General features: G+C 44.0%; 1 protein-coding gene and 1 pseudogene across 1 annotated transcript in view; both read right to left on the bottom strand.

Moving 5' to 3' along the window:
* LOC117197352 (translation initiation factor IF-2-like) overlaps positions 1–12,454 on the bottom strand; it is a 69,383-nt gene extending 56,929 nt beyond the window's left edge. Inside the window, exons 1-5 of the mRNA XM_049716376.1 lie at positions 12,385–12,454; positions 11,333–11,436; positions 9,594–10,116; positions 9,083–9,262; positions 5,296–5,387 (exon numbers count right to left, since the gene is read on the bottom strand). Of these exons, the coding sequence (XP_049572333.1) occupies positions 5,296–5,387; positions 9,083–9,262; positions 9,594–10,116; positions 11,333–11,436; positions 12,385–12,454 (969 nt within the window). The remainder of the gene's footprint in view (positions 1–5,295; positions 5,388–9,082; positions 9,263–9,593; positions 10,117–11,332; positions 11,437–12,384) is intronic.
* LOC125961306 (eukaryotic translation initiation factor 4E type 2-like) overlaps positions 1–15,390 on the bottom strand; it is a 118,992-nt pseudogene that overhangs the window by 28,737 nt on the left and 74,865 nt on the right.

Below are 15,390 nucleotides of genomic sequence, written 5' to 3'. Positions count from 1 at the left end.
TGCTGAGTAATATTCTGTGGTACGTATAAACACTTTATCCACATTCATCGATGGACACCTGGGTTGCTTCTACCTTTTGGCTATCGTGAATGATGCTGCTGTGAACATGGGTGCAAAAATATCTGACTCCATTCACTTGGGTATATAACCAGAAGTGGAAATGCTGGATCACGTGATATTCCTGAGTTTCATTCCAGTCCTCCCATTCTCACATACCTAAACTGAAGAATACAATGAATACACCAACCAAACACACATCGTGTGTATGTGTGTTTTAAACAAAGCAGTTGAAAAACCCCATCATATTTTGCTTGCATCACGTCTCACTTAACCCACTGGAAACCCCTTACATCTACGAACTGCCCCAAAGCGCCAAGGACCTCCAGGCCTAGGCAGGCCCTCTGGAGCTCACGCCCCAGACTGAGCCCAGGATTTCCTGTTGACAGGAAATGGGACCTCTAAATTTTGTTACGGAAAGAAACATGACATGTCTCTATCCACTCTTAAACACAAAGACGTAATTTTATTCGCACGATAATATGAATACTGTTCAACACGCAGGGCTTTTTTCTCCCTGTTTAAGTTGAATTTCATTCTGAACGTCTAATATTGACAAGCATCAAGATATTTTAATCAGGTTACTTTTTATGTTTACAAAAGTGGCACAAATGTCTCTGAATGCCACTCCAGAGATACTAATCCACACTTCGCACTTATCCCAAATCAGTCTCTTAAAAGTCCCAAAAGATCTTAATAACATGTCTGCTCAGTACAACAAGGCGAACAACTACCCAACTCCTCTTTAGTCGCATATCACAAAACAGGGCAAAGACAGATGGAATAACATTTCCTGTGCTCTAGGGAAAGCACAATACAGGAACAGGGTAAGAGGGTTTCTGGGTCCCTGCCACTGTTTCACATGCCTCTTTCATCTTCTGTCTTCCTTCCCAGGCACGACAGAGCTCCTCTGATGGAAGGCAAGATGGCTGCCATCCTTCAGTTATCACAGTACTGTACCTTTAGAATGGACAGCATCAGCACTGTGATAACTGAGCCAGGGCAGCCTGTCAGTCACTGTGTCGGCCGGCAGCATCCTTTCCGGGTGGCTGCATGACTCCCTCTGAAGGCTCCCCAGGAAGTGGAAGACTACAAGATCCCCTTCTGGTTCGAGATTTGGGGAAGCAGAAGAAAAAGTAGTGTCACAGCCCAACAATTAGTGAGGCTGAAATAGTAAAACGCCTGGTTGAATTATATTAAGACAAAAGCTGAACATATGATTTATACATATTGATGAGCAACCACGAATACATCACATATGCTTTCCAGCTCTACTTCACAGTGTTACCTCTTCGGTGCATGGATTTGCTGATTCCATCTCCCTGACCTCAATCATTCATGCAATAAATATTTACTTAGGGTCTACTATATTCCAAGACCTCTTCTAGATGTCCAGGAAATGAAGATAAATAAGACCTGGTCCCTATCCTCAAAGTGCTCGTGATCAAACATGGCAAGAATACTTCATATCTGCCTAACATTCAGTAATTTTCTATGGCTTTCTGCTTTAGTTTTCACAAGAACCCCTATGGGGTTGTCAATGAATTACACATTAATTCATCACAAAAGGATTCTGGAATATGTTAGGTATCATTAGCCCATTTTACAGAAAGAAAATAAAAATCTAAGAGAGGTTAGGTGATTTACCTGATCATACCACTAAGTTACATTGAACCTGAGTTCAAATCCATGTCAAATGACTGAACCTAGTGTTTTTCTCTACCCCAACCTAGCCATTCAAGTCCATCAAGGGAATATTCAGTTTACACAATTTATGCAAACAAAGTTTCTGAAAACATCTACTTTTTGCTTAAAATTTTTAGTTTTCTCAGCATCTCAGATCATGAAGCAGAAGCTTGTGGGAGTTTTATGATTTAAGAAAAACTAGCAAAAAGAATGACTTTTATTGTTCTTGCTCTGAGTGCTAAGAATATACTCAAATTGATGACACTAATGATGATTACATATTTATCACACCTGTGAGGTGTTTTCACTAAAGTTATGTCAATTTTACAGTTAGGATGAAGGATTGTTAACAACCTTTGGAATGCCTTTTAAAAAATCAACACATACACATCACTTGCTTTAAAATTATCTGTACCTTTGAGATGTACCCTGAAGTCATCTTCAAGGATGATGGACATTTTTTTTTTAAAGATTTATTTATTTTTATCTCTCGCTGCGTTGGGTCTTGGTTGGCATGTGGATCTTCGTTGAGGCACGTAGGATCTTTCATTGCGGCACACAGGCTCTTCCTTGTGGTGTACAGGCTTCTCTCTAGTTGTGGCATGAGGATTTTCTCTTCTCAGGTTGTGGTGCGTGGGTTCCACAGTGCGTGAGCTCTGTAGTTTGCAGCACGCAGGCTCTAGTTGAGGCACGCAAGCTCCGTAGTTGTGGTGCGCGCGGGCTTAGTTGCCCCGCAGCATGTGGGATCTTAGTTCCCCAACCAGGGATCGAACCCTTGTCCCCTGCATTGTAAGGCGGATTCTTTACCACTGGACCACCAGGGAAGTCCCAGGGATGATGTACTTTTAACAAAAAGGACAAAAAGATTCTGAAACTAGAATTCAGGCTTCAGAATAATCAACTTATTAAAGCCATGAGTCACTCATTTTTTTTCCATGTCAGTCATAAGTTCTCAAGTTATTTCAATATGAGTGTAACTTGACAGATATTTGAAAAATAACTGTTTTCAATTAGGCATTTACTCAGTTTCAAAGACTCATTATATGCAAATTAGATATTAGCTCTCTACTTCAAATAAGTCAGAGAGATCGATCAATTCTTTAGATCAGCACAGGTCAGAAAATAGCAGAGTACAGTGAGCCTAGCTCAACTGTTAAGTTTATGCGCTATGAAACTGACCTCATCTTCAGAAAAGGAATATCCAGTGAAACAATCCACCCACATACAGATTAAAACAACATTCTCTGAAGTGCAAAAATATGTAACAGTTAAAGAGGTCATCGCTTAGGTCTTAGCCAACTGATGTAATACAGAGTTGAAACACGAGAGGGCAATGAAGATTAAAAAAAAAATTGGATCCCTTAACCTAAGGTTCCTGGAAATAGTCGCACATTTTACCCAAATTATAAACATCTGTTACATGAACAAAGATATTGTGATTATTTGAGAATGAAATTTTAGATAGCTGATACATCAAAAAGGATAAAAAGATTACCACCGAACAATTCCCAGCCACAAGTTCTGTCAGTTTTGGAAAAGAGGAATACTTAACTGTGAGATGCTAGAGGGTAAGTAAGTATGGGGACAAATAAATAACTCTGATATACTTAGTAGTTATTAGACTGTTCTTCACAAAGACTGAGTACTAATGCAACTGAATGTCTAAATATGAAGTCAACAAACCCGAACTTAATGTTTGTAATGTACTACAAAGTTGAAATTCACTCTATTAGCCATGACCAAAAATCAGACAACTAAAGATTTTTGGTACAAAAAGTAATGAGTATTTCCTTTACTTCCTTATTTTTCTCTCATTTCGTTTTCTACCTAAACTGGGCGTGGGGGGATAGGGCGGGGAGCCTAGAGGCCAAGTAATAACAAAAAGCAAACTGCCATTACTCTGTGATTTTCTCAGAATAACTCTAAAGCAGTTTCAAGGAAGAAAAAAAATGTGGGTTTTCAGAACTGTATTTTATAAATACTAGTAAACACTTAAAATGTTTTGTTTCTTCATGGAAATTATTTCTTATAAATGCGCATTTAAAAAACGAAATCTATCAGAAACACTTCTTTTTCAGCAGATTTTTCTTAAAAAAATTGACTTATTTTCATTTTAAAACGAATGATGGCAGGTGCTAATGCTACGGTACGGAAGTATACTGCACAGTGAGAGAGGAAGAAAAACATAATGACGTAAAATGCTTTCCTCCAGAGATCAACCTGATTTTACACTCAGCTCTTCTATGATGAAAATGATACAAGAACAATTTCTTCGTGATGCATGCACCAAATATTATCAACTAGAAAACCGAGTACTACTGGCAAACTGGTATACTAACAATGTGCTTTTAGACCTCGTGGAGTGCAAATGCACACACAAAAAACATGTCACGTCTCTCTTATCAATAGACCGAAAGTGAAAATACAGTGATTCTGAACTTTTAAGTATCTGATTATAGATTAAATAACTGGAGGAACCATGAAATGAACTGCTGGCATGTAAAATATCTGACAATACTTTAAAATTAAAATAGTTTAAACAGGTTAATTTCAATCCACTGGTCTTTTACTAAAGTGTGATGTTTTTTTCTTCCCCAACTTGAAAACCACAATCCAACTCAGTGACATTATAAAATGTGCGCATTTGACCAAACTGTCATGTTATAAAAATGTACTGTCAACAGAAAGTGCTAAATGTCAACTACTGCTTTGTCAGAAATACAGAAAACGCATACCTGCGTTTCGTGGCAAAGCTTTGCTGGTAATAGTGTTCGAAAACTAACTTGTGCCAAGATTAGTAGGAAATCAGGAATAAGGGGGTTACACAATTTTTGCTTTCCTTAGGAGAAATAAATCAGCTAAAACGGCAAGGAAAAGCCAAGGACGACTGCCTTGGCCAAGTCAGCCCCAATTCTCACAGAGAAGCATTAACTGGGAGTAATTGCAGAGGGGGTGACATTGTTTTACCCATTCCAAGCACTGGCCTCTAAACAGTCATGCTGCATAACCTCAGCAGGTCATGAAGAAAAAACCTAACACAGAAGGTCTCTATACGATAATGCAGAGACAGAAAGAGGAACGAACTGGTGGGGATTTTAGTCCAAAAAGGCTCCAGGAGACTAAAAATCTAAAATAAATGGACCATCCCACTTCATGCTTAATAGAATATAATATTCTATTCTATGGGCCTTTCCCCTTTACATGTGCACTCAGAATACACACTTGTAGTCCAACTGTCTACTTCTTTCACTGTTGGATTTTGCTCGAGATTTAATTTTTTTCCCCAGATTTTGGATTTCTGTCTGCTCACAAGTCAATTTTATTCCGTCTCACCTCTGTTACCATACCCTTTTAGAAAAACCAATCAAAAATACACCAGCTGACTTCAAAATGACCCACCCCTAGCTAGTCTCTCTAAAAACCCTGGGTGTCTCCAATTAATCTATGATTTCCTCATTACTGGCAGCACTGCCATTTAGAAATGCTGGGTCTTACCTCTCAAATTCCCTTAACGGACAGCTAAAGGGGGCGATACCAAAGACGTGCACTGACCTCTACTTCTAGAGCCTTGGGCTGTTCCGGAAACACAATCACACTCCTCTTTTCTGCAGAGTCCACCATTCTCAGAGTTTCTATTCCTACACCTGGAAAAGGAACACATTTCTACTTGTAACACATAGAAAAGGAACACATTTCTACTTGTAACACAGAGGTACTGCACTCATTATGAAGTGCTATATCTTAAACTGTGATTTACTTTGGTACTGTTTACATCTGATTTCCTCAAATCAACAGCATTGTTCCTGAAGTCAGAGACTGCTGTCTTCATGTCCTTCCACAACATTCATCACAGTCCTTTCCATAGAGTGCAAGCTCAACAAATACTTGCCTAATTCATTGACAAACTTCTTCATTTCCCAGGGATTCTCGAAATAGCTTATCAACAAACGTACATGCTTAATTCCTCTCTCTGTATGTCAACCGGCAAGATACTTGACAGTTTGTCATCTACAAAATGAGGGGAGAGTACTAAAGGCCCAAGTCCCTTCCACTGCCATTACTGAATCTCATTAGATAAAACCAAACTCCAAAGATAGCAACATCTCCATTCAGGTCGACATTATACTTTTTTGTTGGAGGAAAAGGGTCAGGAACCTTGTGGGCCCAATTACCACCAATGGAGCTATGAAGTGAGGGCAGAAAGTGAATGCAAAGAAAGAGAAAATAAACAAAGGTGGGTGGCATCACTAAGATGCCACCAGGTGTCATGACTGTTACAGTACCACGAACTGTTCTCTGATATATTTTGGCATGCCCAGGAACCTTTTACAAAAGCAGCTCTGGCCAGATATGTGGATCGCTAAGTTTTCCCAAGACACCCCTACCAGCCCTTCCAGCACCCGGGACGTCTTTATTGACCTTCCTGCGCAGGGCACGCCTCCTGCGTAGAAATCTGCAGGGCAGTCACTATTAGTCTCATATACTGTGATAGTTAACTCTTGGTGCTCCCAAATCTCCAAATGGAAAATAGCAGGGGAAAGTAAATGGTTGACAAACATGAAGGAACTGTATTTCACGCAGTCACCTCTTTTGAAATTAATCCAGGGAGAAAAAGAAGCAATGCTACAGGCCAGCGGTGTCCCAGAAAAGTAAAAAGCAAGCTATGTATGTAATTTTAGATATTCCAGTAGTCACATTTTGAAAAAACTAAAAAATAAACAGGTTAAAGTGACATTAACCATAAATTTCATTTAACACAATATACCCAAAATATCTTCATTGGAACATGTAATCGATATAAACATTAGTGAGCTATTTTACTCTTTTTTTGTACTAAGTCTTTGAAATCCAGAGCATATTCACTTATAACACATGTCAACTCGAACACTAAACCTTCATCAGAAATACTCAATCTGAATTGAGATTTCATAAAAGTTACAGCTTAAAAAGTAGATGCACATATCCAACTTGTTTCCAAACACAACGAAGTTTTCCAAAAACTGAATGGAACACCAATTTTTGATTTAAAAATCGACTTATCACCCTACCCAGATTTCAGGTGCTTGACAGCCACACGTGGCTAGTGGCTATTGCATTAATGCAGGTAGAGAAAGTCCTGTCATCCGGACTTTTTTTCAAACCGGAACCCTTCACCCAGCAAGTCATTCTACAGCACCCACCAGGTACTCAAATTATGCCAAGTATTTTCTGCCTTACTTCTAATCCTTATGGTCGTTAATACTTCAGTGATGATCATTTATTAAGCAGCCCTTCCTAAAGACTGAACAACTCTTTCTGCTCAGAGAATTCAGGGAAAAAAATGGAGACATCATGATTCAAAGATATGGAGTTAATTTTCGAGGTAAAGGTGGAAAATCCTGACATCGTTAATTCTTTGTCCAGGATATTAGTCACCCTGCAAAAGTTACAGGCATTGTTTATAGTAAGCCTCTCAACTTCCATACTCACAACAGCTGTCACTGCATCCTCAGATTCCCCGCCTTCAAAAGCTCCCTCCCCACCAACAACCTCCTCTATCTCTAGCAGACTCTCTAGAGCACATTCTAGGAGCCCCTCTTTAATTCATTCTGAAAAGTACTTGTTACTGTTGACATACCGAAACACATGAATAATTCAATAAAGAATCTAGAACCATCTGATTAATCATTCATCGGTCTAGGTACCCAACTGACCTTGAGAAAAGCATTTCGTGAATATACGTGGAAAGTATCCCCATACCCTTCCCCCAAAGAACCAATTACTACAAACACTACAGCTTCCTCTACCCATGTCAAAGTTCAGTGTTCCTCCTGCAGCTGATTTAAAAGTTGATCTTCTAAAAGGAGCTGGATTCCTAAGGTAGTTCTATTTTGAGCCTTCTTCCTGTTCTGAAGCTAAAGTTGGAAGGGCTTAGGTGGTGATGTCATGGAAGGGAGACTGTTGGCTTTCACAGAAGGGTCTCCTCCTGCAACTCTGGGGATGTTCATGTGGGGGACACCAGCGGGAATGTGCACCTCTCGTCGCTTTCCCCTCCCTCCCTTTTGAGTCCCAGCTATTCATTAGCCAGCAAGAAAACAAGTTCAAATAAGCATGCAAACATATTTACATATTTTACTTGTTAAGCGTCTCAAAAATGAAAAGACCAAGGAGAAGGAAAATGCCTCGCACCAGGAAAAAGGGGTGACAATCCACCCCCCCCCCATCCGCACCTCCCTAAGTATCTATCATAGGACTAGGGTCAAAGGGTTGGGGGGAGCAGCTGATAAGAAGAAAAAAGGGATTATAAATCCAGCAAGCTTGAAGAGGGAAATGCTGTTGGGGATACTCAGGACAGAAGGAAGACCCCTGGCTCCCTTCTCTTCCACTGTTTTCCCCTCCCTTTTGGAATGGAGGAGATTTAGGGCAGGGTGTGCCTTCTGCTTGGGAGGCGTGCTTGGCTCTGGAGAACCAAGAGGGGCCAGGGTGGAGCCCAGAAAAAGAGAGCCAGAGACTGGCTGCTTAGGCCAGATTCTGGACTAAGCTCTTAGTGGAAGAATAAAGGGGGCTGTGGCGGAAGAGCAGACGATTCCATTGGAAGACCCACTGGGGAATGCAGAACGCACACTAAATCCAAGGGGATCACTTCTCTCTCAATCTAAACCCAGCAGTTAGTTGCCGGGTGGTGGGGTGCAGGTCCAGAGGCAAGAGAAAATCCCAACACATCTGTAGACCACAACTTGCCGGGGTGGGGGGATGGGCGTGCCCAGCGCAATCAGCAGGTGAAAGCAGCACTTTCTGGCCAATTCTGGGATGGGATGGTTGGCTAAGAGCTTTGGGGAACACAGGATTTCCCGGTTTCTCAGCTCACCTCTCTTCCAAAGCGAGGAATAAACACAGGTGTGGTCCTTCTCCAAGAAGGTGGCAGCCGGCCTGCGGGTAGCTGAGTGAGGGAAAAGATTCCTTGGCCGCGGGAAGGCAGGGAGAAGCCCTGGGGTTAGCTACGGCCGGGAACAGGCGGTCTCCGCCAAGTCCCCTCCCCCCTCTTGAAAAGCGACCGGGACCGGCATAAATTACAGCCACGCACCCCCCTCCCCAATTACGCTTCTAATAAAAGAAACAGCCTCTCATGTCTAAATAAAAACTGAAAGCTCTGGCTGATGGAAATAAACAGGTGAGCCCCGAAAGGAAGCGGGAAAAGATTGGGGATAGGAGAATGAACGTGCAGAGAAATCCAGTCTTCCCCGCCCTCCCCGCAAACCCCTCCTCTATCGCTCCGGAGAATCTGCGTGGCAGGTTGTAAGCTAAAAATGCCACTCTGACAGACCCCGTCTCCCCGCCCCGAGCCCATTCTCCCTCCTACCCCAGGGTCCAGCGTCCCGGCCTCGTGGTAGCGCCCGGTGCCCGCGCCGCGCAGGGCTCACCCTCACCCCGGACCGCCACCGCCGCCGCCGCCGCCGCCGCGGGGACTCCGGTCTTCCTCTCTCCTCTCTCCCTCCTCCTCCTCCTCCGCCTCCTCCTCGCAGACTCCTCCCGCCGGATCCTTCATGTAAACAACATCCAGGCTCTATTTACAGTCGCCGCCGGACGGCGAGGGACCCACGCCAGCTGCCTGGAAGCAGGCGGGGGTGGGGGAAAAGCGAGTGCGCAACATTTACACATACCCGCCCCGCCCCTCCGCGCCGCCGGCCCGCCAGGGGACCTGAGCGGGGCACCGGGGGTCTCCCCGCGCCCTTGTCCAACCTGCGTCGCTCCTGACACCCCAGCGAGGGCCAGAGGGAAACCGCGCAAATGCCGATGGGCGAGGTCACCCCCACCCCCACCCCGCAGGAAAAAAACACACCCCAAGCACAACAGACCCAGCCCAGCAATACCCTCCAAGTCCGTGCGAGAGTGCGGGGTCCCAGCTCGCTCAGTGCCGCCGCCCCGGCGCCCCGCCGCCGCCCACCCCGAGGTGGCGAGCTGCGTGCGGTCCCCCGCGGCGGCTGCAGGCAGCCGCCCAGCGCCGGACAGCGGCGCGCCCTCGGCCCCCTCCCGGCCCGCCCTCGGCCCGCCCCCCGCGCGGCCGCCGAGCCGGCCGAGCCCCGCGGCGGCTTGTGCGTGTGCGCGCGTCGCGGCCGGCCTCGCCGGAACAGCTCTCCTCGGCCCCCGGCTTCCCGTGCCCCCGGGCGGGCGGGTGGCGGGCTCTGGCGCCGCGAGACCCGGCCAGGAGCGGCCCGGCCAGCGCTCCACCGCGCCGCAGGGGCGCGCACACGGACGTAGACACTCGGCGCACGGAACCCCGCGCGGCCGCACGCCTCCGGCCGGCGCTCGGCTTGGCGCACGCACCGCCACCCCCGCGCCCGGCACGCCGCCCCCACACCCACCTGCGCCCCCGGGGGTCTCGGGCCCCCCTTCCTTTGTTCTTCAAGCTATTTGCATGAGGATTATCTAATGACGCAGCAAGGATACAACGTGCTCGCCACAACGTGACCGTCGCCATTTTTCTGTTTTTATTCTATCTCTGCCATGTGATAGATTGGGGGGGTGGGGGTTGGAAAAGAGAGAGACAGGATTAAAAAAAAAAAAAAAAAACTTCCGGGTCTCATGACCGGGAAGGGAGAAAAACAAAAGAGACAAGACACAACTCCAGGGGAATGATGTGTGCGCGCGCGCGCGACTGCGCGCCCTTGCCTCCTCTGCTCAGAGGAGGGAGGCTCCCGCAGTGGGCAGGGAGCATCCTCCCACCTCGGGAGCCCTGTGCCCCCGGAGGGTCCAGCTCGAACCCTGTAGCCGTGGCGGTCGCGGGTCCCGGTCTCACACCCGCCGCCAACGCTCTGCGAAGCTGTCAGCCTTGTCCCTTCCTCTGGCCGCCTTCACTTGCCGGTCCACCCGAGAGCTCGCGCTCTCCCTCCCGGGCGGGTGTACCGTTCTGGGTTACGTGCAGAGAAGTCTCACTAACACCGTGAAGGAGGAAATGATCAAATTTAAAGGCTACTGTATTTCCCAAGTTTTAAAATAGTTTGCTTCCATGATGTTCTGCATAACAACCGCGTGGCAACACCCTAGGCAGAATCTAATATTGGTTCGAATCCTTCCTTCCTCTCTTTCTCTACCCCCTTTTCTCTCTCTTCCCAAAGCGGGACACACCCTTGTGTGGTGGTCCGTGGGGTTTGTTACGTGGGGACGGACCTTTCATCGCGGATTGACTTATTTAGAAAGAATTTTAATAAATGGTTGTTCAGGGTCATTGTTTAAGAAGACAGTTGCATGGAGCAAGGTGGATTCGTGTTACACTCATCTCATTCACATTCAGAGGGCGTGATAGGCATTTCATTCTCTCCCAAGTCTCGTGTTCACGGGTTGCTGAAAAAAGTATTTGGGAACTCTGCCACATTTTTCAGTGAGATATAGAATTTTGTGCTTTTGTTTACTACTGTATTTCCTTTGGGCACTTTCACTTTTGTTTCTCTTGAGTTTCCTTTCTGGTTTCTTGTCCTATTTAGTAATTCTGAGCAGAAATGGACTTCAGAGTTGGTTCGGGTGTCTCACTTTACAGGCGAAGAAACTGAGGCCCTGCGTAGTGAGGAGTTGCCCCAGGTGACACATTTAATTCGAATTGAGCCCTACTCACCTGATACATCTGGTAGTGGGGTGGCGATGGAAAGTGGGGAGGGGGGACGGGAGTTAACTTAGCGACGACGTACAGCAGCAATTCTGCTTTGTGAAATTCATAACCTAGAAATTAAAGATGGAGAACACTTACCAGATCATTCACGTCTTAGGACTGGTGTGAACTGATTGCTTCTTCAAACCCCCCTTCCTTGTGCCTTGACTCCAGTATATCTGTTAATTCAGGTTCTCCTTCCCCTTTCCATGCGACAGTTTGCCGTCTCACTAAACAACCCTACATGATTGCTATGAAGTAATTTTATTAGAATCACAGAGATGACCACTCCCCCTTTGTGCACCCACTGTGTCCCTTTTATATTTATTTCCTGGTGCCTTTCACACTTCATTGTACAGGACAGTTGATGTACCTCCCTGAACTAGAGGGTAAGCTTTGAGGGTCACGGCCATGTTCATCTTATATCTCCCATGTTTAGCACCCTGCCTGGCAGTGAATGAACCAGTGAAGGTCTGAAGAGGATATTTTCTATAATTCCATCCTGACCATTTCTAGGAAATTTCTTCCATGTTTTTGGTGAAAGCGGAACACTGGAGGTGCTTTTTGATTCTTACACCTCTGCGGACCATTTTTTGGCTTCTAATTTACAGAGCCAAGAAAAACATAATTTGCTTTCTCAATTTTTTTTATTAAACCAACTGCTATCTCCCCTCTTTTTACCATATTTGGTTCCTCTTCAAATTCCATCTAATTCATAAAATTAGTTATGCCAACACTTGCCCTTTGAGTTTTGCTTTCATAGACTCCAAAAGTTTTACTTTCATAGACTTTCAGTTTGGTGAGGTTCAAACTGATTTTACTCTGCTCAGCCTGGAATTAAATGATCAGAGGCAGCATTCTTTATGAGACTCGGATTCTTCCTGGAACCCAGTGAACTAAGTAAGGAGGCTGGCAGTTGAGCAAGCTGAAGAGGGCTTCTGGAAAGATGTCAGCATCTGGACAAAAAGTGCACATTTGCAACTTTAAAGGATTGGAGAATAGCTGATATATGTAATTACAGCTTGGAGAAGGATCTGGACTGTCACAGGTGAGCTCAGACACATCCAGATCGATGAGGTTCCATTGCATATCTGAGCATGAACTGAACGTATTCCTTTGGATAGGGCAGACAAGCTGATATTACTGATCGTAACATCTAAAGTTCATATGTTTCATCCCAGATAATAACAGTGTGATAATAATTTTAAGGGCAACAATAACAACTTCCAGCAAGGTGGAGATGAAGCCTAATTATATGTCATGTCATGTGCTCCCTTAAATACAAAGCTCAACAGAGAAAAAAGGGACACAGCTCAAAAATATAGGGAATACCTCTATACCTCTTGTCTTCCACATCCGTGCACTCACATCATTATATTCTTTATCACACTTTAGTCCTCTGGGGTATTACATAGTTGCTGATAAAAGAGAACTCTTATAGGCACTCCAACAATCTTCTTTCATCTCTCCAATACACACTTGCAAAATGCCAATTCTTGGTGTGTGAGATGAACTTTGGAATCAGGTCCTAATCTCAGCTCTGCCAAATCTATTAGCTGTGTCATCCTGGGTAAATTATTCATCAGTTCTGATTCTCTGTTTCTTTATGCATAAAATGAGGATTACAACACCTACCTCAAAGAGGAGTTTTTAGGACTGAAATTTAATAAAATATATGTAAAGACCTCTCATGGTACTTGGAACATAATTTTTAATAACAAGTAGCTGTAATAATGTTGTTATTGTATTTACCCCATGCACTTTTTAGAATTATTCTATCCCTTTTGGCTTCCTACTCTTGACCCTTCAACAAAACTGCTATTAGTAAAAGTTATGTGACTATGAAGATAAATGAGAATAAAGTCCTGCCTTCAAGTTCACACTTCAGCCTTGGAAAAGATACATATGCCAGTAACTATACTGATACTGGAGGACTGAAGACAAGTACTTGGTTCATACCACTTTATGATGATCTACCTGAGAAATACTTAATTAAGATCTAGATTTATTAACAGTCAGGCACTGACAATACTTGTGGAAGCAGTTAGGAAAATACCAAACAAAACACCTCAAAAGAAAAAAAAAACCCGCTCATTTTCACACAAATGAGGAAAATTACATTTAAAACTCCCTCTAATCAGCATCATTATGCAGCTTTCGAAAAGTTTTCTGGTCCCATAGATGAGGCAGGGCTTCTTTTGCCAGGTTGTGAAAAATATGCCAGGTTGTACCTTTGATGTAATGTTGGATAAATGTAGTTAATAGGAAGCACTTCTGGTTGTTAATTAATTAGATCGCTTTAATCAAGAACTATTTTGAGAAACTTATTCCCAGCCCTGGGTCAGATGCTAAGGAAACAAAGATGGTGAAGATAGACTTTGTCCTTAAGGAACTCATTCAACAAGTGTTTGTTGATTACCTTCTGGGATGTGATGGTGAGCAAGACATGAGCTTACTACATGGAGCTGGATATATACACATATCTTTCCATCTTCCTCAAGAAGTATATGACAGGCACAGGGTTTGGGCAAGACAAAATATATCTATTCCTTGCCCCACCCCCAAAGTTTTTTGTTCCTTGAAACAAAGAGCAGCTCTGGAAAGAATAGTTTGGTCGCTGTTGCCCACATGAACCTGGAAATCTCGCTAGCATTAGGCAGAATTGTGAAGTGAGCAGTTATTTTCAATTCTCCTTGAGTCTGGGCTATTTAAATAGCTTTCTGGTCTCTCAGTTCCTGTCTTTCTGAACTATTTTGTTCTTCAAAGGGCTACTCTAATGGTGATTCTAAAATACAAACCCGATTATATTATTCCCCTGCTTAAAATTTTTCATGGTTCCTCATTATCTGCCCAGCATAGCACGTAAGATTTTTCGTGGTCTTGCCCTGCCAAGCCTTCTAGCCACATCCTCCAGAAGACCCACATGTAGGAGTGCCAGATTTAGTAAATACAACTACCGGCTGCCCAGTTTAATGTAAGTTTCGGATGAACAACAATTTTTTGGTATACATGTGTCCCCAATATTGCATGAGACATACTTATACTAAAATATTCATTGTTTATCTGAAATCCTGATTTAAAGGGGCATCTTGTATTTTACCTGGCAGCCCTCACTACCCATGCCAGCCAGATTAATTAACTTGCCATTCCCCACTGGTCTCTTCATGCCTTTATCAGTGCTTGAGAGCCTCTCCATCCTGCCCCTTATCCACATGATATTCTCCTGCTGCTTCTTCAAAAGCTGGTTATGGGATCTGTAACTCTGCAAGGGGAGCTTAGAATCCAGTGTGCTGGGGATGAGCCTGGCCACCTGTGAGCCTTGTTTAATACCTGGGCTTCTGCCCTAGTTCCTGTTCATCTTTTCCATTCTCCCTCCTGAAACTGGAGTTCTGCCCTGAACCTCCGTTTATTTGGCTGGGACCCACACGTGGTTTTGCACCCTTGCCAATTCTCTCCCTGGGGCTGTGGGGCTAGATCTTTTCTCCCAGCTGCTGGCTGGGCTCCTGACTAAACTAAATACATCATTGAAACTTGTCTGAGATTCTGTCACCTTCCTGTCTTGCCTACTACAAAGGCTGAACAAGAGACTCAAGTAAGATGAAGTTTGTGAAAGTGGATTGTAAATTATAAAGTCTCCATGATGGTAATTTACGTTAGAAACTAATTTCAAGCTCTTCACCTGGTTCTATAAAGGAAAGCTTCTCTCTAAAGTTCTCTGGATTTCCCCTGTGTCAGGCATATATGCTTGGTGATATATGATGCTGAAAATGATGTGGAAATTTTCCAAACGTCCTCTAATTTTGATTAGTGCATTCAACCACTCTGGCTATTGCATTATGAATGGATCTAGACTAGTGGCTTTAATTTTTAAAATTTTAATTTTATGATCCAGGATGTACCTCTTCATAATGGAAACCAAGGTCTTGTGAACTATGTCATAATCTGAGTGTGTGTATTGAACTCTGATATTTTCTCTTCTATTTCATCTTCTAAAAATTGGTGGACTTCCTTGGTGGCACAGTGGT

This window comes from Orcinus orca, chromosome 1, assembly GCF_937001465.1.
Source record: "Orcinus orca chromosome 1, mOrcOrc1.1, whole genome shotgun sequence".
Lineage (NCBI taxonomy): Eukaryota > Metazoa > Chordata > Mammalia > Artiodactyla > Delphinidae > Orcinus > Orcinus orca.
The sequence above is the reverse complement of the archived record's forward strand: the minus strand, read 5'-3'. Positions and strand labels throughout refer to the sequence as shown.